At 30.1% G+C, this 24,810-nt stretch overlaps 5 protein-coding genes across 5 annotated transcripts; 2 read left to right on the plus strand and 3 right to left on the minus strand.

Annotated features, from left to right (window-relative positions):
• The first annotated feature begins 460 nt into the window (after positions 1-460).
• LOC123298668 (focadhesin) lies at positions 461-10,124 on the plus strand. Its single transcript, XM_044880760.1, has 13 exons — positions 461-760; positions 2,813-3,016; positions 3,105-3,276; positions 3,993-4,275; positions 4,847-5,624; positions 6,362-6,565; positions 6,635-6,921; positions 7,160-7,371; positions 8,162-8,404; positions 8,519-8,767; positions 9,097-9,302; positions 9,366-9,678; positions 9,975-10,124. Exons 1-13 carry the CDS (start codon positions 474-476, stop codon positions 10,122-10,124), a joined length of 3,588 nt encoding a protein of 1,195 aa, XP_044736695.1. The 5' UTR covers positions 461-473.
• Positions 10,125-10,212: 88 nt separating this feature from the next.
• Positions 10,213-12,749, minus strand: LOC123297541 (protein C1orf43 homolog). Its single transcript, XM_044879242.1, has 3 exons — positions 12,296-12,749; positions 11,964-12,183; positions 10,213-11,643 (listed from the first exon to the last, which is right to left on the minus strand). Exons 1-3 carry the CDS (start codon positions 12,627-12,629, stop codon positions 11,382-11,384), a joined length of 816 nt encoding a protein of 271 aa, XP_044735177.1. The 5' UTR covers positions 12,630-12,749; the 3' UTR covers positions 10,213-11,381.
• Positions 12,750-14,072: 1,323 nt separating this feature from the next.
• On the minus strand, positions 14,073-16,199 carry LOC123298669 (zinc finger protein OZF-like). Its single transcript, XM_044880761.1, has 2 exons — positions 15,974-16,199; positions 14,073-15,904 (listed from the first exon to the last, which is right to left on the minus strand). Exons 1-2 carry the CDS (start codon positions 16,197-16,199, stop codon positions 14,802-14,804), a joined length of 1,329 nt encoding a protein of 442 aa, XP_044736696.1. The 3' UTR covers positions 14,073-14,801.
• A 1,969-nt stretch (positions 16,200-18,168) lies between these two features.
• On the minus strand, positions 18,169-21,948 carry LOC123297352 (T-complex protein 1 subunit eta). The gene is made up of 3 exons (XM_044878983.1): positions 21,830-21,948; positions 19,392-20,299; positions 18,169-19,002 (listed from the first exon to the last, which is right to left on the minus strand). Exons 1-3 carry the CDS (start codon positions 21,830-21,832, stop codon positions 18,294-18,296), a joined length of 1,620 nt encoding a protein of 539 aa, XP_044734918.1. The 5' UTR covers positions 21,833-21,948; the 3' UTR covers positions 18,169-18,293.
• Positions 21,949-22,241: 293 nt separating this feature from the next.
• On the plus strand, positions 22,242-24,173 carry LOC123297354 (transmembrane emp24 domain-containing protein 5). The gene has a single exon (XM_044878984.1). It carries the CDS (start codon positions 22,376-22,378, stop codon positions 23,084-23,086), a length of 711 nt encoding a protein of 236 aa, XP_044734919.1. The 5' UTR covers positions 22,242-22,375; the 3' UTR covers positions 23,087-24,173.
• The last annotated feature ends 637 nt before the right edge of the window (positions 24,174-24,810 follow it).

The raw sequence follows: 24,810 nt of genomic DNA on the forward strand, positions 1-24,810 counted from the left end.
ATTATACTCGAAAGAGTAGCATTGATGCTGTGAAAAAACAGCGCCAAGAAGAAGAAGCTGGTTCATCAAAAATAAGTCCTATTATTTTTACTCGTATAACGGTTCAAAAATGTATTACAAAAAAAATAATTTGTTCAATTCCTTGAACCGCTATATCACGAAAATCGCAATACTTATGAAAAAAGGTGTAGAGACACTTTTGGTAGAGAATCGGATTATCTATAATTTTTGTCTGAACTATTTTGCTGTGAAACTCATCGTTTTCAATCACAAGGGGGATTGATGGGGACTTTTGACAACTCATTTATAATAGTATTCTGAACATTTATACCAATTTTTAGCTCTATGGGAATTTTTGTAACCTTACTTACATTTTATCGACTAATTTGACTGGATAAGTAGTCCTTTTTTCGAAAATTTAAATATAGTATATAATTAATACAGACATGATTTATATTTCAGCAATTTTAAAAATGGATGAAATTGAATATAAATTAAAGAAAAATAATTCAATATTGGCTGCACACTCAATTACAAAATTAATTGATATTATTCGTAATAAATATATTGCTCAACAGAATATTTCAACGGAGCAACGAGTAGAAATAGTAGAATTGAAAGTATTACGTGAAAAATGTAGCGATGATCAGAATATTGTTAGTTTAACAGCTTGTCAAGCGATGGTTCATTTAGTGGACGAAGGTTTTTTACAAGTTGCACCCACCTTATCCGATTTTATTGCGGCTTTATCGTCAACAAAGTAATTATTCAATCCTTATGCATAACAAACGAATGTGTATTAGTTCGTTGAAAGCGTAGTTTAACGATGGATTTGAAATATTAAAAATAGGGAATATTCATGTAATATTTTTTATTCATTGTTTACACCGTTATATCAAAGTAAAAAATATAAATACTGTTTAAAAATACTGTATTTAAGTGTAAAAAAATATTTAAAATACATTATAATTTTGAGATATTTAAACGTAGCTTTTTGGCGCTCTCTGTTGATGACGTATAAGTACGTGATCTGTCAATTGGTGACAGTTCAATGTATAATTTACACTTTAAAAAAATTAATTTACAACACAGAATTTACACTCGTTATTATTAAGTTTTCCAATAAAAAGCCGTAAAATAGTATAGTTTAATGAAACACCATATAAAATATAAGCAATTAATATCATACAGTATGTCAACAAATTTGACAAGCCCGTACTATGATGTCACGTCCGAATAAAAATTTGAATTTCCGTTTTAAAAATTTTTAAATGCTCTCACTGAATTTGTACTTTTATTAATTAATTTTAAGAAATTAAAAATATATTAATTACTAAAATAATGGTTTAGTTGAAATGTGCAGTCATTAAAGTTACGGAAGAAAAATATTTGAACCAAATTTAAATTTCATGAATATTCCCTATTTGGTAAATTAAACTACAACCATAGAATAAAGAGCCGTATATATTTAAATTTCAATAACCCCATATTAATAAAAAAATTAAGAATTAGAAATCCATGAAAAGCTGACTTTGAGTCATGTTGAGTTCGATTAAGTTTATCTAAAAAATTAAACAGGATGTCGATAAATTTTAATCCTTTTTTGTCGAGTTTTATAAGAATCGATAACATTTTTATTTCTTTTTATCACTGTTTTGTTTGAATATGGTTCAAATACGGCCGATACACTAGCGCTGATCTAGAAACATTTTAGGGGAGAGTAATTTTAATTTATATTTATCATGCTTTTACTATGGTAGCTTTTACTTTTAAGTTGGTTTCGTTGAAAAAATACAATTAAGTTATTGAAATATTGACTGAACATATTACTAAGGTAAATCATCTCTCGGGTACGATTTTAGTGTTTTTTTTAGGTCAAAATTACTAGAAACTAATATGTAGTTATATCTTAAAATCCTTTACGAAAAACTTTTATTTCGGAGCGATACTAATAATGTCTCGAAAAATAATAATTTTAGGTTCTTATTAGTTATCCTAAATAAATCCATAGATACGAAAATCTGGTTGATTTTCTAAGTGCAAGTATCGGCTGAAGAAATTGCTACAGGATATTACCCCTAGTATACTATTTTAATAATTACAAGTTAATTACTTAAAATAGTCTTTACTCTTTGGAGAGTAAAATTTTCCTGATTACTTCTCTTCAGATCTGCGCTTGCATTACGTAACACTTTACACAGATAAATACCTTATAGTCAGCGGGACAGCATCCTTTTTGTTAAATGATTTTGAAACTTCGTGAGTGACTTCCTTTTGATGAGTCTACCAAACTTTCTCTCTACAACTTTTTTCGAAAGTGCTGCGTTTTCAAATGAGCATTGTAACGTTATATTTAAGCTATCGGTCAGAAAAAACGCAGCAGGGATTTTTTCGGACTCTATGACCACTTGATAACATTAATGATTATTAACCAATAAAATATTTTGTTCGACAAAAATACTGTACCGATGAGCTTGTCTACCACCTCGAACATGTCGTACTTAAGTATTTTTGTTTTTCAATACTTACATAACTCAGTTTTACTGAATTGTTTAATAATTATTAATAACAAGTGGTCATAGTGTACGAAAAATTCCCTGCTGCGTTTTTCCAGACCGATAGCTTAAATATGACGTTATCATGCTCATTTGAAAATACAGCACTTTCGAAAAAATCGTAGACAGAAAGTTTGATAGACTCACCAAAAGGAAGCCATCCACGAAGTTTCAAGTATGTATTGATCATTTATTTAAAAAAATGCTGTACCATCGGACTAATAGCTAATTTGAATTAATAAAAATATTTGATAAAGCAATTATACAGGGATAATTCAAGGAATAGGAAGCTTACTTCTTCATGACATGGTTCGTCAAATGAATGATAAAAAGGAGTATGAGTGTTCATTTTCAATATCCTCGCCGCAGCATCCATTAATAACAGTTTTACGTCAGCACAAAAGTACTTGGAGTCATGTAATCAATCAAATTCAATATTTATTTTATCATCACGATCAAAAGTACGTATTTAGAAGTTCTTTGAAACTACGATACAAAATGAGCTTTAGAATACAAGTTAATAAATTCTGTTAATTTCTGATTTTTTAGAATTGTTAAGAACAGCTTTATCCTTTTACGGCCTGTAATTATGTACATTTTATGTGATCCTTGTATCGATGCACCAGAAAAATGTCGTTCCGAAGTATGGAATATACTCATACGTTTGTCTTCAAAATCGAATGTACAAGAATATATTTTGGATTTGTTGCCATGGATTCAAGTGAGTATCTTTATCTCTTTATCTTTTCCCTGTCCACATTGATAACCGGGAGTTGCAATCCAGCCAACTGGCAATAACAGTTCGTACTAATTATAAAAAAAAAGTGGATTCCTTTTCAGTAATTCCAATTTAGACTACCATAGGTTACTTATCATTTATCTATATATTATAATTGCGAAAGTAAGTTTGTTTGTTACGCTTTCCCCAAAATACCTTTATATACCTTTACCCGCCCGCCTGCTTCGATGTACAATTTCGAAAACTATTGAATGGATTTTAATATAGCTTTACAATAATGTAGTTCATACATCAGAATAAAACATGTCTATAGTTTATAAAGATACTGGCATTTACCTGCCCACTTCGCCGGAAAATTTCTATTTTAAAAGCAAAGACTAAATATTTTGAATTCATAAAAAGTATTTCGAGTGTTATTGAAGGGGGGGTAAGGGAAAGCATGGGAGGTGAAAGCTGTAACGTGGTGCTGGTCTTTACTTTCAAAATGGAAATTTCCCATCGAATTGGGTGGGTATCATATTGGTTATTTTGATTGCCCGAATAACTATATGTGTCAATCTCTGCCATTTATTTGATGACGTAAGAGTAATCGATGCGCAGTTAATTTTCTTGCACCCATGTATACACGGGAATTTAAAAAAAAAAAACAATGAATTAAGTAAGAGCTCTTTTTTAAACTTTATTTAATTTTTTTCCAGAGTCCAGAATCACTTTTATTCAAAGCAAACTTAATATTGGAATTGATTGAAACAGCTTATATTAAAAATATAACACCCTTATACATTGGACTTCTACCATATTTGGCTTCATTAACACATGAAATTATAGCACAAGGAGAAGATCCACGTCCATATTTATCAACAATTAATAAAATTATTTCGGAGAGCAGAACAACTGAAGCCAATAATTATATTTTATTTATATTCTGTGAGACTTTAGTAATATGCCCATCAATGTATTTAGAACACCTAGTACGAATGTGTAAGTTTTTACAACCTAATTGAAACTCCAAATGATCCCTGACTAGACCCGTACGTAAGAATCTTTTATCATTCTAAATGATATAGCTATATGTAATGTTATAGTAATATCAATTAGAATGGTAAAAACCCTGCAAATTTTGTGACGATGAGATACTGTCCGGCAATGCGTTTTCGGAAAATAATCGTGCAAAATTGAAGAGTATAATTCAAAAAGTTGAGTGCAAGAGGCTTCATCAAAATTTTCCATTTTGTTGGAATGGGACAAGCAAAATTTGATAAAATAATGCGATGTGTCAGAAACAAATCAATGTACGGTATATAGATTGTGATCTAGAAATAATCTTCGATTGAATCAATTCGTACATTCTAGCGTTAAGTCTGTTTTTAGCGCGAACCACGGCTTACGCAATTTCATGACTAGCGTTTCCTCTTCTTTCAATTAAAATCTGTTTCCCAACATCAGCCGAAACAGCTAACTAGTCAGTAGAAATGCGTTTAATAAATGACTGCATTTATAATTCGAAACTCTCAAAATTATTTTCGCGATATTTAAAAGATTTTATTTTTAGGTTCAAAGATAATCAAACTGGGTAATATAAATCCCATAATATGTGAAATGGTGATAGCATCGTTCCTACAATGGATGATATACCCATCGATTATTTTAAAAACATCTTTGGATATTGCACACGATACAATCAAATATATTCATAAAAATTATAAAATTGATCAAAAAGCCGAAAATATCTTAAAAATTATCTCAAATAAATGGCTTATAGCGTCCACAAAAACTGATGCACGTGTACAGCGTGTCACAATGTTAATAAAACTATGTGAATCATTTCGTGTGTCACAAAAATTAATTGTTGCATGGCTAAAACGAATTTTAACATGTGAACGTATTATGGAAAAAATTCTACCATTAATACTTGGTATTTTCATTACGGATTACAATAATTCGGAATTAAGTGAAACCATATTAAAGATATTGCTAATTGTTGTTAAATTTAATTCCGAATTGGGTGCGAAAGTATTGATTTTAATTTTACATAAATTATCCAAAGAGCATAATCCAAAAATACAATTGTTATTGTTGAATAGTATACCAGAAATGGCTGTACTGAAAGAGAATGTACCGTTAGTGGCGCATACATTAGAGTCGTTGGAAAATGGACCACGTGATTTACAAGGCATGTCTATTGATTTGTATACAAAATTATGGAAAATTGAAGTGCGATGTTATCCATACTTGCAACGTGTTTTGTTACAAACGCCAAAAAATCAGAATCTATCTACGGAATTGGATATTGTTAAAGCTACAGCACTTAAAGAAATATGTTTATTAAGGTAAGCTAGCCCTTCCCAGACCATATCTTTATACGCATGAGTCAAGGACCGAAGATCTATCTGATGCGGGGGCTATGGACATAGAATATAGAAATCGATTCCTCTTGGTCAATATGCGACGGTTTTACAATCAGAAATATTCGCCATGCTGAGAGAAGCCCAGATCTGTAACACGAAAAGTTACAGTGGGGCTGTGAGGAAAATTTCATAATCTGCTTTGATAGTCAGGTCGCTCTTCGCACCTTTGCGTTAAGATTCTATTCGAGGATGCTCTATGAATGTTTCGAGGAGCTGATTCAAAAGCTTTGATCCGTCAATCCTGGGAGAAATCCCGGCGGAGAAGCTCTGACGAAGAATCCTATAACTTCATCTGTTTAAAATAGCAACTCTTATCCGAATACGTCTCGCCTTCGGGTGACAGAGACCCATTTGCGATATCCCTCATATGTTTTATTATTATTGACGTAAGCAGAAATAAAAGTAACCGAAGCTACGATCTTCGAAGATATTTATAATATTTTCATCTTTTTATTTATTAACAATTATTATCATGATATGCACGGCAAAAATCCGTACAAAACGCTGATGTGGCAAGATTTTTGACTCGCACTAAAAATGCGATTCATCATTCTCGCTTTTCTACCTATCTCCCGGACCAATGCATTAAATGTAATCGATAATATTATAATTGCTATTTCATTAATACAAATTTGTACTTTTTTTTTGAAATTATTTAGACCTGAACACCATGGAACTGAAGTGGTTTCGTTGTTATCAAATATTTTAAATCGTTGTGGTGACAATAACGGCAGTTTAGCCTCATCTTTAGCACTAGAAGGTATTGCAGCTTTATGCAAAACTAGTATTGTTGATGTTGGAAGTACATGGAAAGCTTTATCACCAAAATTGAGTAAAGATAAACGACCATTAGTGATATCTAGGTACAAAAAAGAATATAAAACTATTAGGAAAATATTCTTAGAATAATTTTTTTCATTCTTATTTTTTAGTTTATGTAAATTATTTAGTGAGGTACCAGCGTTAAGAGTACCTTCCCACGAATATGATAATCTCGAGCATGAAGTTATCGCTAAATTATGGTCATATGTGATATCAAGCGATGATACGGAAATTATAAAGGCGGCATTTCACGCATTATCAGCGTTTAACATACAAAATTTCACGTTAAAAGAAATTCCACAACAATTTTCACAGAATTTGAAATTACCAGCACAATATACGAAAACACCAATTGATGCAATGAGAAAACCGGAAGATGTTTTACTTTACATACCAGGTAAGGTTCAATATCTTCATTTGCTTTTGTCTCCAATCGTTCTGACATTATTGATTATTACTGATCCTTCTTTCCAAAATTAAAAATTACTCAATATAAAAAAAGTTCTAAATAAAATTTGCATATCTGATCAAATTTGAAAAACTGATTAAAAACTAAAATTAAAAATTATTTTGTACTTTGGCTTTCTCTTATGTGATATAACATACTCTCCCAAATTACTATTCCGATTTTTTAGGTGAATGTTGGATCCAATTGTTGCAAAATGTGAATGAAAAAGGTTTAGATGCTGCTTGCAATTATTTAATTTCATGCGTAAAGGAAGAAATATCCGAATATCGAAGTAAAGTTTATAGCGTTCAGCATGGACAAGGTGAACCCTTTAATTACAATGCAAATTTACCTGCAAAAAGTATAGTTCGTGCCCTTGCCACGTATATAATACACAAGGTAATTTTTACAATACAAAGTCAAAATTAATTCTTTAAAGAATTAACCTAGGACATACAAAAACTTGCTCTTTAGTCATCATTAAGGGGTCTTTTCAGTAAAAAAATTTAAAGCGTTAAAACTATAAGTATGTACTCATCAAGAAAAAATTCGGCACTGCATTCGACATATTTCGATCATGCTCATTTGAAAACGCAACACTTTCGACAAAAGTCGTAGATACAAATTTTGGTAGACTTACGAAAAGAACCACTCACTAAATATCGAGTATTAATCATTTAACAAAAGGTGTGCTGTCCCGCAGACTTAAGATATTACTAGATAAAAAAAGAAAGCGATATTAGATTGTGAATCGATTCGCACTCCGCAACCGGTTAGAGATTATCACCAAAAACATGTTATTATCACTGAAAACGTGTAATATTTTTTGCCATAAAAAATAAAGTTTCTTTATTTCTAATTTATATATCAGAAAAATAATTCATCTTGTGTTTGAAGCAAAAATTATAAGAGCGATAGACCAGCTTAAGAATATTGAATGGTGTTACAGCAAAACGTAGTCCTTTTAATAGAAAAGCTTGTGCTTTATAATTTATTGGGGTTTTCGCTAAGGTCGTGTGTGAATTATATAAGGCTCAGAGGTTGCAGGTCGTGTGCGAATTGTATAGAGCTAAAACAAAACCATATAAGAGTAGAGTATGCATTTGGATCTAATTTTAAGATTAGCGCAGACAATTCTAGAACTTTTAAATACTGAAAATTGATAATAAATACAAATTTTCATTTTTAGGCAGCAAATACGATAGACAATTCGAAACGCGATATAACTACATATTGCTTAAGAATATTAAGTCAAGATTATGATAAGCCATTACCACCATTAAATTGGTGTTTTCTCCATGAATTATTTCACTTGGGTATTGTCGAAAGAAAATTGTGTATTATTTTAACAGCGAAACAAAGTATTACGTCTGGAACAGCTCAACGTTTTATAGAAAATTACGTTGTTACTTTTCAAGATTTTGAGCAAAATGTAAAAAAAATAAACTGTACATAGAGACCACCGCAGGTAGAATTCTACCCTGTGGCCTCTTGTACTAAAATTCCATTAAATTGGTCTATTTTTAAATAAAAATCTATTTTCTAGGAAGAAGAAATGTTAACTTTGTATTCAGTACTTCGTCATCTAGCTAAAACTGTACAACCCAGTTCATTAAAAGAATTTCTCGATAAATCATTTAAATATGCTTTTGAAAAACCTCAAACAATGTTGATAAAAACATTGTTCAGTTTACTCAAAGACACTTTATTAGATTCAACAATACATGAAGCGAATCGAAATTTAATATCACAATTATTAGAATTGTATTTGGATAAAATTCAATCAGAAGATGAGGTAAAAATGACTTTATAATTGTATTTTGCATTTATGTAGGGTTTGTATAATCGCAGCCAAAAACAAAAATACAAAATAAATGTTGGGTGTATACTTCCGTCACATGGGTGTATACTTCCGTCTACTCCTCTCGTAATATAGATACACGGACTATAGCAATAGTTGAAAAATTCTTAGAAGAAGCATAAATTCTACTCCTCTCGTAATATAGATACACGGAAACTGATTTCCACAAATATGGGGGCCAGTTTTATTCCATGAAATATTTGCATTTTTAAAATTTGTCCCAATTAGAGTAAAATTTCATTAAAAAAAATTTTTTCTTACAGATATTTGAAAATTACACAGATTGTATTATAGAACTTTCTCAAGTTTATATCGAAAGAATGACATCACCCACAGTTTGGTGGGAAGTAAACGAAGAAAAATTACGAAAAGCAATTTTAATACGCAAAAAGATGGCGTTACGCACAGATATAGAAAAACCATTAGTCTGGTTTAACGAGTGTATTGATGCTGTAATGTCATATCCAAGGTAATCTCGGCCCCTCCCTCCACTTAGAAAATTATACTTTTATTATTTTGTAATTGTTTTTAGTCAACAAATTTTTACATTACGTCAAATTTATGATGTATTATGTAAGAATAAAAAGGAAGCAACTATTATGGATTGGTATTTGGAATTAATGGGCCGTATTCAATCAATTTTACTGGATAAAGAGATTACACAATCAGCAATTGAGTTCTTTTGTGATATATTCATTTTGGTTGTAATCACTGTTGCTGAGTATAATTGTTTGACGGTTTCAGATGATACAATCATTATATCTAGAGAAATACGAATGTCGTTGTTACCACAGGCTACTCTACAGCTTTTAGAATCTTCTCAATGGGAATCAACAATTGAGGAGGTAAGATATTAAAAGTTACCTAAAAATAAATAATAGTTTAAAAATACAATACGTAATTATGGTAGCAAAATTATCCTTATTTACTAAGTTTCATTATATTCCGAAGAAAAATTTTTTTGCGTTTTTTTAAGTAAATAAAAGATTCAGTATCAGCAGGCAACGAAACAAAATTAAAGTAAGAGCACCTGAGTATGAAAAGTAATAAATTTAAATTGCTCAAATTGACCCCTCCAAAAAATATATTGGATTTGCACTTGAATGTGTAAACTAATTTCCTAATTACTTTCTTTTTACAGACAATTGACTTCTACTTACATATGATGTCAGCTAATATAATATCAAACTTGTATAAAAATATGTTTCGAGATGGTTTAATTGCCTTAAAATATGCCAAACACTTTAAGAAGCATTCGATTTGGATGCGATGTTTAACGAAAGTTTTATAAAAAAAAAACGTATTTATTAAAAAAAATTTGTATTTAATTATTAACAATTTAAAAAAATAAATAAATAAAATAAAAAAAACGTCTATTTTACAGTTTCTTTACAAATAAAAAAAATCTACACCTTTGCACAAAATTATTGGGCGCATTCATAATATGAAATCAATTTTTCTCCTTTCTAGCCATAAAACTCTATCTTGTGTACCGATCATTGACACAAATAGATAATTGAAATATTTCTCTGATCTCTAACGTTAAAAAGGCGCAGCGAATACTGACCCTGATCCCAAAACGAACTCTTACATACTTAATTTTCATAAAAGTGTAGCTGAAAATGACAAACTATAATTTTTTTAAATAACCACATGGACGCCGCCAGGATTACATTCAGGGAGATGCATTTGCTTCTATTTTTTTTAAACTTTCGGTACATAAAAATTGCTGCTATGCACCTCTAGAAAATTATTTCCAAATATGAGCTCTTAATGATAGGAAGGTCCTCCCCATCAGAGTTTTCCATTTTACCTCAGTCCCATATGAAAAAATTAATATCTTGCTATTAATTGAATATCTCAACACATATTTTTGTATGAAATTGAACGCTCTACAAAAGAGGTATCATACCTTTTCCACTAATCTAACCATTAAAAAGATATTTAAGGACAAAATTTGAAGAAATGAGGAAAATTTTTTTCTTAATACCTGACGGACACAGCACACAGTTATGTTATTACCCACCGATATAGAATATATAGCTACTCAGCCAACATACATCGTACGCCTTCAGGTTTTTTCGTGTTACCATATGTAAATTATACACAGTACGTATGAAAAAGCATCTATTGTATGAAACTGATAGTAACCTGACGGGCACAGCACGCATACAACATTAAGGAGTAAACTATAGTTTTGCGTTGGATTTCACACACAAAATTTTTAATAATTACCTTAGAAAATATGATTTTAACTCATTTATTTTTTATATAGAAGCCCCGTGTAAGGTATGTATAAATGTGAGCTTTTTTGTAGTACATTATCAAATGTTTGCGACATTCAAAACGATTCATTAAAAGCTAGATCTTATTCGATTTTGAAGTTCATTGATTAAGCAGTTTCAACCTCAAAATATCGAGATCTATTATGAATTCGATTTTTAGAAATCGGACTGAAACCAATAATTTCCTTTTATACGTATTTTCATTCCGTAGGCGCCCATTAACAGTAACAAAAATAGTAATAAAATGCATAAACTATAGGCGATTAAACCGAAGTTTCCCCATTTTCAGTCGGTGGCACTTTATGTACAGACAATGTTGTGGGTCGAGTTTCGATTGTATTATCCGTAACTGTTAATACATCCTCAACAATTGGCATTTGAACACCACCATAAATGTTTGGTGGTCGTAATCTTGATGGATCCAATAAACTACGATTTTTATCCAGTAATTGTGTGGGTCGTAATCTTTGCGGTGTTCGATTTGGTGATGATTTTCGACTGTTAAATGATTTTAAAAGTTTCGCACTGGAAAAAATAGTACTATTTTAGTATTCGATCATATAATTTAAAAAATCAAGAGATAAATCTATTTCCGCTAAAATCGCATGTTAGCCCTAAAGCTTTTTTTAATTTCAATTTTTTCGCCGTTACTAACAACTCTTTGCCAAAAGTCACCTACTCTAAAATAAGTTCAAAACTTGAAGCCCCCTTTTTTCAGTAAAGAAAGGAGCGCCTTGAAATTCGTAACTAGCGTAATTTTTTTGACAACAAATGTGTCTTTAACAATATTTCAATGAATGCAATATTAGAACTTTATTAGTTGTTATATCAGGAACTTTACTTACGCATCGAGTAATTTTAACAGTAATCGATTATAAGCTTGATACTCTTCATCACCGAATTCATTTGGATCATGACGTGCCTGTTCATAAAAATCACAAAATTGATGAATTAATCGTTGACCAGTTCCATTTAATGGAGCAGCCAATGTCGTAAGAAGAAAAGCTCGTAAATTTTCTGTTGGGTGACGAATTAAACATGGATCTTGTTTAGCAATTTCTTTTTCTACAAGACAAAAAAATTGTATATGGACAAACTTAACTATTGAGTGATTAAATTTTGATGCATGAAGTCTCTCTAGAAGCTCTCTCTTAGATAGAGAAAACTGAGTACATACGTAATAATTTAACATCATCAACAGCTTTCAATCGATAATAATAAGATGGTAATTGTTGACCACGGTAGAGAATGTACTTATCATCGCCACTTGTTAACAGCTCCGGTTCATAAACAATTTTAGGTATTAAATCAATACGACGTTCAATTTCACGTTTCAATGATTTTTTGATATCATGTCCAATAGGAAAATGTGGTCCACGTCTAGATCTTAATGTAAATCTCATAATTTGCCGTTTTGCAAATATAAATAGCATTAAACATGTCATTACACCTCCGGCAATAATTATCACGATTGTAACTCCCGAAAGTTCTTCGGTCATCATAAAAGACATAATGATACTATTTTCAAAAAAATTCAATGAAATAATAATATTTTTATGAACGATTTTCTTTAAAATTTAATTTTCGTTAACATTTTTCAAGTCTTATAATTCGACATTTTTTAAATTTTTGACAACTCTTTTGACATTTGATATCATAGACTAATGAAATGACAAATGTATAGACTTTTGCATTTTAAAAAGTTATAACCTTTTGTTTCGTATAGTTTATTGAAAAACTAATGTGATAAAATGAATAACAAATATTTTGTATCTTTGTCCAACTTATTACTGTGTGTCCGAAACAATAATGAATCGTAATTGAAATGAAAAGGTCTATTGGTTCTTTAGATTTTTCCATAGAGGTAATATAAGATCAAACATCAAATCGATTCTAGTGCTTCCAGTGGATAATTTTAGCTTAAAAGGTGGCTGTTATGACTTATTTTTAAAGAAAACAATGTATTGATTAATTGTCCCAAAATTGCGTGCAGAACGTTTCGGAACCGAAAAAATCTTTAATAATTGGTGATCCAAATCACAGATTATAATTTATTACATAAATAGATAGGCAACTCAACTGTACATGAAATGTTGTCCAAAAAGCCCTCTGGAGTAAGGCACTTACAGTGAACTATTTTTTTTTTAAATGGCGGGAATTAGATACTATTCGAAATATTTCTATTCAGTTTATCATTTTTTTTTTAATTTTTTTTTGTATTTATTTGCCTTCTAATTAAATAAAGTGAAGTTTTTTAAATAAAATAACAAATATTAATAAAATAATAATTAATTGCAATATTTGAAATAAATTAGCATATTTATTTTAATATGTATTAACATTATTAATAACAATTAATTATTAGTTTGATGTAACGTAAGTTAAATGCAATGTAAAACCATTTTATTTCGTTGATAGTCAAATTATAATCACAATTAAACACTACCTAAATGTAATTAACAAATGAAATTGATAAATTAATATCAAAACTAATAGATGGCCTTACACGAATATAACGTGTAGAGCCACCTGGAGAAAGGCACGTTCAGAGAACGAAAATAGTAAAAATTTTACAAGGAGTTGCAGATCTGTTTTAAATAAAAAACTATAATCTGTGATATAAATATTATCGAAGATAATAAATGAGAATATTTTCGACTACCAAGTAGTCATCATCAGTAAGAATAGGCTAGTGAATGTTACTCTTTGCTAATTTGGTGGCAGGTGCAGTCCGCGAAATATAATCTGTGGTCTAGTGCCAGTAGGTAACGACTAAAGAAACAAACTAAAAATAAGAGTTTTCTGTAAGCTTATATTTCAACAGATAATATACAATTTAGGTTACAATTAGGGTTTTACAATTAAGATTTCAGTGCCATAATGTCACAAATAATATCCATCATCTTCTATAAAATAGTTGTTTTTTGTTTATCATTTTTTTTGCAACTGGTCAAGTAAATCATTCTTATCGAAATCATTTTATTTAAGGTCAAATAGCAGTGTTTTATCAAAATATATTTTAACACCATAGAAACAAAATAACAAAAATTGAAAATTATTAATTTATGTAATATAATTATTTTTTTCTAACAGTTCAAAGTTCAGTTCAATTAAAACTCGGTAGTCAACTTTTTCCGCACTGGTCAGGTATGTGTACATAACACTTGGTTCCAAAGACTTTGAAGTGAGTAAAACTTACTTCCTTTCTGAACCATGGTTCATTCGGAGCCTTGACTTGAACGGTAGTAGGACCAGTTCGATTTGAGACATGAGCTACCTTATTTACAGCCTCAGCATCTTTAACTAGAATTCGATTTTCTCTACCTGCCACAACAAAATTAATCTCTCATTTTTGTAGTGAAACAGAATCGAATTCACAAATGTTATATCCTATGTATTTACCTCGTTCAAAAAGTCTCTAAGCACCTTGGAACTTTAGATTTAGCCTTAAGAATTTATTATTATTAATTTGGTACCCTCAATAGTTATTACTACTTATGTGTATTAATATTGTTGAGAACAACAATACAGGTTGTTTAACGACGATGAGGGTTCTTAATAAAAACGATATAGTATCTCTTAGTTGAAAAATCCAATACCTTTATCATATACCTACAGCTATGTAAAAATCTTCATTTTCAGGCGACGGTTCTTGCTTTTCTGTTCCGATACTTTTATCTATATTACAAACATTTATAAGATACAAGTTTTTCACACGTACGAGTTCGTTTATGAGAATCTAAATGATGTCGATGTGTAAATGTTCTCCCACATGTATCGCACGAATACGGTTTTTCACCAGTATGAGTTCGTTTATGTAAAACTAAATTCCACTGTTGAGTAAAAGACTTTTCACAAACATTACATGAGAAAGGTTTTTCACCAAAATGAATTCGTCTATGTTTAGCTAAATTCCATTTTTGCGTAAATGTTTTATTACAAACATCACATTGATACGGTTTTTCCCCCGTATGAACACGTTTATGTCGAGTTAAAGTACTTTGATCGGTAAATTTTCTATCACAAACATCACATGAAAATGGTTTTTCCCCAGTGTGAAAGCGTTTATGTAGAGTGTAACTAGTTTGATCGGTAAATGATTTATTACAAATATCACATGAAAAAGGCTTTTCTCCCGTGTGGGTTCGTTTATGTACAACTAAATTCCATTGATGGTTAAATGTTTTGTCACAGACATCACATTTGAATGGTTTTTCACCATCATGAATTCGTTTATGCTTAATTAAATTAAATTTTTGAGTTAATGTTTTATTACAAATATCACACTTATAAGGTTTATTTTCACTGTGAATTCGATTATGACGAGTCAAACTAGTTTGATCGGAAAATGCTTTATAACAAACCTCACATTTAAACTCACCCGAGTGGATGTGTTTATGTGCATTTAAAACACTTTGGGCAGTAAATGATTTTTTACAAATATCACATTGAAAAGGTTTATTTCCATTATGACTTCGTATGTGTAAATCTAAATTCCATTGATGTTTAAATGTTTTGTCACACATATTACACGAAAAAAGAACTTTTTCTTCATCGTGAATTCGTTTATGTCTACTTAAATTCCATTTTTGTGTAAATGTTTGATGACAAATTTCACATTGAAAAGGTTTTGCACCAGTGTGAGTTCGTTTATGACGGGCTAAACTTCTTCGATTCGTAACTATTTTATTACAAATATCACATGAATATGATTTTGTTTCTAAATGAATCTGTTGATTTTCAGGAATATTTTCTTCTCGTGATGTTTCATCTTTAATTATAAAATCTGTAGTTATTTCGTTTTTAATTTCAGTATTTGTATATTTTTTGTTGATGAAAGTTTGTTCATATTCACCTGATTCACTGTCTCTTAATATTTCTTGTTTAATTATTGTTTCTGAATGAAATTCTTTAGTTTGCATATCTTCATCATTAATTATATCTTCACCATATGATTGGTATTCAGTTTTTATGTAAAGTTCCGGAATTATTAACTCTGTGGGTAATTGTTCTTTAGGCTCGAAGAGTTCTTCTTTGATTAACAAAGGATTATTAACATCTTGAAATATAAAATTCGACATTGTTGATATATGGTTTTTTATACATAGACCACGACAAATTAAATTACGAAATGAATTTTCTGACCTGAAAGTCTTTTTCTATTTATTTTATTTTAATATTAAATTCAAATATATAATATACCTGCAGTAGTATTAAATATGATTAATAAATCACAAATTTTAAACAACATAAATTATTACCAAATAATTTTGACATTTTGGCTGCATTCATGTTAAGGTGTCGATTAATAATTAAATTTTTTATCATATGTAAACAAAGATATTGTAATAGTATTATTATTATTTTATCTATGATATGTAAATCTATTGGATTTTTTATCTATTTCATTTTTGTTATCTTGAAGGTTTCTTATTTTATTTTTTAACCGACTTCAAACAAAACAGGAGGAGGTTATCAATTCGACTGTATTTTTTTTATGTTTGTTACCTCAGAACTTTTGACTTGGTGAACCGATTTTGATAATTCTTTATCTATTTGAAAGCTAGTGCTTCCCGTGTGGTCCCATTTCATTTTGGTCGAGTTCTGATAACGGTATACATGAGAAAATCATAAAAGTCTTAAATTTGCATTAAGTATGCACGACAAGAAGATATAATATCACGCCAACCGATTTCGATTGTTATTCTTTTTTGTGATAAATTAGTTAGTGTACTTCAGGTTCACTAAAAATCACAAAATAAAAAATACTTTTAACAAAAAGAAAACCGACTCCAAAAGAAAATTTTTTCCAAAACAAATTAAAATGCACTAAAAAGTAAAAAATAACGATAATATAATGTACTTAAAATTATTGTTATTTTTGGAGTCGGTGTCAGTGCATTTTAATTTGTTTTGGAAAAAATTTTCTTTTGAAGTCGGTTTTCTTTTTGTTAAAAGTTTTTGATAACTCTGTATTGCTTTAATTACGAGTTGGTTAGGTTGAGTTTGTCGAAATATTGTAATATTTGGATCGATTTTAGTTCGTATCTCAAAAACTATTCGACCAGTCATCAAATGCAGCCGATTTTTGTACTTTTTGGGTCAAAATTACCTTATATACTGAGGTTTATCGAAATTGGAGATAACAAAAATTTCTCGATTTTTGCAATTTTTTAAAGAGGTACGTACCCCTTTGAAAAAATCGAGAAAAACGTAAAAAAAAATTTTGTTTTGGAATTTGTTGAAACTCGGTGGATGGGGTAATTTTGATCCAAAAAGTATAAAAATCTCGTTAACGATCTTCCATATCTAATATACTCTACATATATTTCTCATTAAAAAGACGGCTGAGAATTTGATGACACATACTATATGCGTCATCCTGTTTAATCGCTACATCGAAATATTTCCGTTGTGGATATAGCGTTTTGAGAAAATTTTACAAAATCTTATATTATTATCTTATATTAAATCTTATGTTATATTTGAAGGGGGCAGCTTACGAAGACCACGGAACTTTCAAGTTTGTTGAAATTCAACTCATATTCGTAAATGATGAAAGTTATTCTTTATAAAATAACAAACAGCTTTTATTAGAATATTTATAATATTTTTTCTCACAGGAATATGTGGACAAATAATAATGTTTATTTTTTTAGTATATTTTCATTTCAGCAACGTTTCAATCAATATTTGATCTTCCTCAAGCATCTTGTGTTATATTTTAGATGCCTGAGGAATGTCAAAGGAATGACTGAAACGTTGGTGAAATACATATATACTGAAAAAAATGAATGACTGAAACGTTGCTGAAATACATATATACTGAAAAAAATAAATAAATATTCTTACATTATTATTTGTGCATATTCCTGTGAGAAAAAAACATTAATTAATCAATGTCAACTTGTATTTTTCCTTCACACTCCCATCTCTTAGGAATTAGAACTCCTTTTAGAATTAACCAAATAAAACACAACAATTAATAAGCATAGAACATTTTTTTTTTTAATAATGAAAATAAATTATTACAGAATGGTGAAAATAATCATTTTTAAAAAGACGTACAAAATACGAAATAATTTTAAGTGTACTGTTAAACATTAACAAACAAAAACTTGTGTAAATGGGTGTGAGTAATTTTATCTTAAAGAAGGAATACTTGAAAAAAATTTTTACATGGGTCTACCCATACCTCGACCAGCTGGTGGACCACCATCAGAAGCTGATTTAGGACTTTTAACTGTTTCATCAACAGACAATATTAAACAAGCAGCTTCAGCTGCCGCAGTTAAAGCATTAATTTTTATGATAGCTGGTTCCCATACACATGCTTCAAAATTGTCAGTAATATTTTCTTTGTTAATATCTACACCATACCAACAATGACCTTGCGCATGTTTTTGCCGTAATTTATTCAAGATATTTGTTGCATCAAAGCCAGCATTATCACATAATTGCCGTGGAATTACTTCCAACGCTTTAGCTAATGCCCCAATTAATAATTGTTCTTTGCCAGCAATTGTACGTGAATAATCGCGGATTATTTTCGATAGTTCCATTTCAATAGCACCACCTCCAGCTACAACAGCATCGTTCTTGATTGTACGACGAACTATCATAATAGCGTCGTGAAGTGATCGTTCAGTTTCTTCTAAAAATTGTTCGGCACCACCACGAAGTATAAGTGTACACGTTTTGGCATTTGGACATCCTCTAAATAGATTATAACGTTCACCACCAATTTGTCGTTCTTCAAATAGGTCACATGAACCAAGTACTGAGTCGTTTAGATCGTGAGTTGTTGTCATAACGGCACCGCCACATGCTTTCATTGTTCGTTTTAAATCTTCTTCTGGGACACGACCAGCGCAGAACATATCACTAAACAAAAAATGGTTATTTAAGAAAAGAAAATTTAGTAATTTATCCTGATTTTATTAGTCAACCAAAATAGGGGGAATCTAGTTTATTTGACTACCAGACAAACATTTTAAAGAAAAATATAAAATCTGTAAGAAATTAACCTCATTCGGATTTTGAATGATATTTTAGAATTAATGGTTGTGAGCTTTAATTTGTGCAAGTTCATTTCAATTTTATTTTTCTAAAATCGGATATTTTAGAAACTTAACATTTCCTCCAATCAACAAATAAACTCGATTTATTGTATTTTGTGGATCAAAATTACTTAAGCCATCGAATTTTATCGACATTAGAGATTTTTTTCCTTTTAGAAGAAAATTAACATTAGCCCAGTTATTTAAACTTACCGATCAGCAAAATATTGTGTCGCAACATCTCCAATAGGTAATTTTGACAAAACAACTTGAGCACCAGATTCATGAATTTGTTTCAATTTATTATACAATATTTGCCATTCGGCATCGACAATTTTTTGATATTCCTTAACGCTAGTAACTCGAACTTCAGCATTATCACGTTCCGCTTTCAATTCTAATTCGATGTTAAGTAATGCAATTTTACAATTTTTATAACTTTTCGGTTGCATTTCAAATCCAGCATACGAGAACGTTTTTTTAAATGCAACACCATCAACGAGTAAAGAATCTTCTAAAGCACCTCCAGAAACTTTTTTAATACCAATCATGTCTAATGGCAATAGTTTGTCCAATGTTAGAACAGCATCTACAACCATTTTCGAGAAGAAATCTTTTTGTTGATGAATTAATTTTGAGCTCAACGCTGTAGCTGCACATTTTTCGAGTAAACTTCTTTGTTCTGCAGGATTCTCATTATTAATTTTAACTGCTAATGCGTTTATTTTCTCAATACAAATTTCTAACGTTTTTCGCACAGCTTTGATAATTATTCTTGGATGGACACCTTCTTCAATGAATGGTTTAATTTGTTTTAAGAATTCACCAGCTAAGATTACAACACTGGTTGTGCCATCTCCAACTTCAGCATCTTGTGATTTTGCAATGTCGACGAGGGTTTTGGCTGCTGGATGTACAATATCCAAAAGTTTCATAATTGTGGCTCCATCATTTGAAATAGTTGCCTTTCTGTTGTTTACAATTAACTTATCCATTCCCCGGGGGCCAAGGGTTGTTCGAACACAATCAACAACAGCATTGCATGCGTTTATATTTGACATTAATTGTGGAGTACCTTGGGAATTATCTGTCCCTTCTTTCAAAATTAATATTTGAGGTTGCTAAAACAAAAATACATCGGTTAATAATAATAAATGCAACAAGCAAGTACAGCAAGCAGATCCCTAGTACCTAGACCTGTACCGTCTTTGACAGGTTCAATTTTAAGCAAATGAGGCTATAGATTCTGCACAAGCCAAAGCTACCGCAGAAAGCCCGGCTCAAGTACAGCTCCGAGCATCTATGGACCCAAAGTTATAAACCCAAACAATCGATAAATGACTCTCTGTAGGCGTTTACAGGTGCAAATATCATGCATGGAGACTTCATCGTCCTCCATATAAGAAAGTGAATTATGAAGAAGGTAGTTCAAACGCGATGTCACGGCAAAAGACCCCCTACTGTTTTTTATTGTATCCTTATCAGTTTCAACCGAACAAAGTCAAATGATCTAGTTGCCGTTATACACAACTTAAGCCTGTGCAAAATCCCGGCGTTCAAGATGAGCTTGTCGTAACTACTCGGTTAATTACGAAGATGATGCAATAGGAATGCGGGTGGGACGTTTGAGATGACTTTTCCGTGTCAGTAAACTCGCTGCACATCAGCTTGTCAACTTCAGGCATTAGGGTTGCCACCTCAAACTTCCGGGAAGTCGGGAGATAAAACAAAAAGTCGGAAGATAGTGAAATTAATCTAATTATACCACCGAATTATAATACTGTTCGATATTTGGTGTACTCAGTACTAATGATTCAAGTAATTTAAAATAAAAGCTACCGTCTAATTTTCCTGAATATGAAACAATAATCAAAAAAATTTTTTTTACTGAACTCTGGAGAATTTATGTTGGTATCGGGAGTCGGGAGAGATTACACAAATTCGGGAGTTTCCCAATCAAATCTCGACAGGTGGTAACCCTACCAGACATTCTCAAATTAAAATAACAATGACATTTTTTTTACAAGCCATTTTCCGGATTTGGAAAAAACGACCAACAAAATTTTTTGTGATAGTCTCCCATTTTTGAACGCTTGGGCTAAAAAATTCAAAACCCAACCAACTCCTCTATAGTGGATAAACACAACCAACCATTTCGTAACTACATGAATACTCCGGGTCTATAAAATTTTCGATTTATTTTTTCCGAATACCCATTTTCCACCGGGAAAATAATAAAAGTTGACAAGAATAAAGGAGATTGATAAAATAACTGCTTAAACATAAAATTAAATAAGTAAAATTTCGAAATTTTCTAAAGTTTTGAACTTTTTTATAAAATACCTAAACACCGCCTACATAAAAACAAACCAAAAGGTACAAAAAGTTGTAATTTCCATAAATTACCATCAATTTAATAAAAAAGCATGATAATTAATCGAAACATCATAAAGAAAATTTTTTTAAATTTTGGGTGTGAATTGTATCATAATTCGAGTTCGAATTTTGACAAGATTTTTAATAACATTTCGCCGATGTTGAGGTTAAAAAGTCATATGTTGAAAAAACAAATTCTTAATGAAAAATCGAAAATTATATATATTTTCGTCGAATTTACATAGATGTTTTAAATAAATTAAGATTTTACTTACCATTTTCGATTAAAAAGAATTACAAAAGTACAAAAAACAAAAATCACTAACTTTTTTCACTGGAGGTTTCTTTCAGATTCACTGATTCATACAACACTGTTGCCAAGTTGACAATTAATCTTTAAAAGAAATACCTTTTTTTGAATTGTTTAATTTGAAAATTATATAATAAATATTCAAGTAATTTATTTATTAACTTCGTAAAGATAGAGTCTGATTCTAAATTAATTTAATTTCGAATTAATTAAAGATTTGACTCCAATTCGATAAACTAAAAAATGCAACACTGCATATGTCCCGGGATAATTTGTAAAAAAGAACATTCTATAAAATTGTTATTATTAATCAAATTAATTAAAATATAAAAGCATTTTTACGATTTAAAAATTAGAAAATTTTATATGTGGATGTTTTTTTGATCAAAATTTATTAAAAACAGGTTATCGGCATTAGGTATCAAATTCCATTTCTATAATGATTGTGAAAATTTGTCAAAAATAGTGATTCATAAATTTAAGAAAAGTGCAAGAACTTTGTAATAAAAAAATGTTGGATTTTAGAGAAATTTTTGTAATTTTATTTTTAATAACATCAGTGCAAAATGTTGCTCATTATTATAAGGAATTTACTGTGACTATAGAACCAGGAACGGATACATGTTTTTATCATAATATTAAGGAAGGCCAAAGAATCGATATCGAATACCAAGTAATCGATGGTGGACATGGTGATTTAGATATAAATTTTCAACTAGCCGAACCATCTGGACGAATAATTTACGCCGATTTTAAAAAATCTGATAATGTACATCGTGCTGATATTAAAACCACTGGCGATTATAAATTTTGTTTCGATAATACATTTAGCCGATATAATTCAAAAGCGGTATTTTTTGAGTTAGTGATCGAAGATGCAAACGCCGAAGAAAACGATAAATGGGATGATAATTTGAATGCCGACTTTTTAGATGGTTTAACTAAAGAAGAAGTTTACGATATGAAAATGAGTGATATTCAAGATGTTATCGAACGTGTTCGATTACAATTGATTAAAGTGAAACATATACAGGATTTAATACGAACGCATGAAGCTCGTGATCGTAATGTTGCCGAGGAAAATTTTTATCGTGTGAATACTTGGTCAATATTTCAAATAGTTATTATGATAATTGTGGGTATTATTCAGGTAGTCATGGTTAAAAGTTTATTTGATAATAGTTCGTATGTAATGAAAATTTTAAAGAAAATTAAAGAATAAAAAACTGTGTTCTTTATTAAATTTAAGACAAAACTAGTCCTTAGTTTATAAAGCTCATTGTAAAAGACTTGAAATCAGTTTTTTTTTATCATATGATGTGCTAGTTACTTATTTAAGGCGATTAAAAAATTGATTTCAGTAGTCCAAAAAAAAAAAAATTCCTGAAGACTAGACAATAAATGAATTTTATTTAAGTTTTGAATCGTTAAGCTAATTACGTAGTAATTTTATAAAATGTACAAATTTTACTGTAAAGTCTTGATAAATAAACAAAGTTTGAGACGGAACTGATACACAATAAAAATGCTGTAAATAATCTCAAATTTGGGTTAAAGAATGGTAGATTTAGAAATATCAGTCTTTTTTATACTAATTTTTCGATTCTGACAACAGCCCCTGTATAATACTACACGTGGCCTGAGACGTAATACAATGTTAAAACGAATCATCACAATAAAAAATATAATAACCCTTTCTTGATCAAGATTTGTCTTAATTTCTTCTCTCGCTTAGCATAAATTCTACTTCACAAGATCAGCCTATTGAAAAGTACCTTTTTACGAAGTTTCAGCCTAATTTCAATCTGCGGGGCGATTAATTTTTAAGTAGCATTAATTAAAATGGCCATATTTATTATTAAATCATACTTCGTTTATTTTCTAATCTTCAAAATTTTCTGCTATACCTGCAATGAATAATTTTGTATAAAATTTTGCTATTTGTCGTTGCTTGGAAAATCGAACACAAAGAAAGAACTATTCCAGCATTTTTAATTTCTTGTACAATATACTATACTTGTCTCGATTCGTGCGAAATTCCACAGTGCGATACCAGTGACTAAAAACAGGCCAGTGATAATTGATACAAAATATAAACAGTAATTTACTTTCTTTTTACTGTGCAGAGGCAATTTGATTACAGATATGATATACAAATACATACTACACACTAAACAAAATTATATCTTAATAACCAAATCAGTGCGGTTCATTTTTAGACCATGAGTCTAGTTTTCATCGTTAACCAGCGCGATAATCTTTAAATTGAGAGACAAATCGTGGATTTTGATAAAAGAAAAATGATATATAAGATTCTCAAAATAAAGTTTTGCTTGAAGAATCTCTATATTCTCAATCTTTACAAACTGTCTCCGCATAATTTCAACCTGGCTTGAAAACATGGCTTGAGAATGGTAAGAATAGTTTTGTAAGAAATCGAGCTCCAGACTCGTACCAGCGTGGCAATTATTCACTCACATTTCACTATCTCAAAATAATGAGTATACTCAATTAATTATATTTTGGCCATAATTATTATAGTTTTAATATGTGCACAATATTACATTTTTTAATTAATTATTGATAAAAAATACAACGTTTTTTCTACTTTTAATTTGTTAAAGGTGATCATTTTTCTTAGGCGCCTCACTCGATGTAATGAGGCTTTGATTCGACAAATTTGAGTTATGCCAAAAATATTAAGGGAAGAATGGTCAGCCGAAATTTGTTTGTTTTTTTAGTTTTAAGTAATTTATTATGTAAAATTATTAAGCCTGTGTTTTTAATTTAACCATATTCGTTAAAGCCTTAATTTTAAAAAGGTTTTTTATTTTATAATTATACATCACATAAGAGAATCACCATCGGATATAACGAGCTTTAAAATTTATTAAAATTATAGGAAGGGGTAAATGGACCCCTAGCTATGATTCTAATTTGAATAAT

Source organism: Chrysoperla carnea, chromosome 4, assembly GCF_905475395.1.
Source record: "Chrysoperla carnea chromosome 4, inChrCarn1.1, whole genome shotgun sequence".
Classification (NCBI taxonomy): domain Eukaryota; kingdom Metazoa; phylum Arthropoda; class Insecta; order Neuroptera; family Chrysopidae; genus Chrysoperla; species Chrysoperla carnea.

Bases quoted from the DNA above. Each gene is read 5' to 3' on its own strand.
- LOC123297354 (XM_044878984.1), top strand. From the start codon at position 22,376: ATGTTGGATTTTAGAGAAATTTTTGTAATTTTATTTTTAATAACATCA.
- LOC123297352 (XM_044878983.1), bottom strand. The intron at 19,003-19,391 runs GTAAGTTTAAAT...TTTTTTGTTTAG, and splicing joins ACACAATATTTTGCTGATCG to TGATATGTTCTGCGCTGGTC.
- LOC123297541 (XM_044879242.1), bottom strand. From the start codon at position 12,629: ATGTCTTTTATGATGACCGAAGAACTTTCGGGAGTTACAATCGTGATA. The intron at 12,184-12,295 runs GTATGTACTCAG...TTTGTCTTGTAG, and splicing joins TGATGATGTTAAATTATTAC to AAAAAGAAATTGCTAAACAA. The intron at 11,644-11,963 runs GTAAGTAAAGTT...TATTTTTTCCAG, and splicing joins CTGTTAAAATTACTCGATGC to TGCGAAACTTTTAAAATCAT.
- LOC123298668 (XM_044880760.1), top strand. From the start codon at position 474: ATGGATGAAATTGAATATAAATTAAAGAAAAATAATTCAATATTGGCT. The intron at 5,625-6,361 runs GTAAGCTAGCCC...GAAATTATTTAG, and splicing joins AAAGAAATATGTTTATTAAG to ACCTGAACACCATGGAACTG. The intron at 9,303-9,365 runs GTAATCTCGGCC...AATTGTTTTTAG, and splicing joins GCTGTAATGTCATATCCAAG to TCAACAAATTTTTACATTAC.
- LOC123298669 (XM_044880761.1), bottom strand. From the start codon at position 16,199: ATGTCGAATTTTATATTTCAAGATGTTAATAATCCTTTGTTAATCAAA. The intron at 15,905-15,973 runs GTGAATATGAAC...AAATAACTACAG, and splicing joins ATTAAGAGACAGTGAATCAG to ATTTTATAATTAAAGATGAA.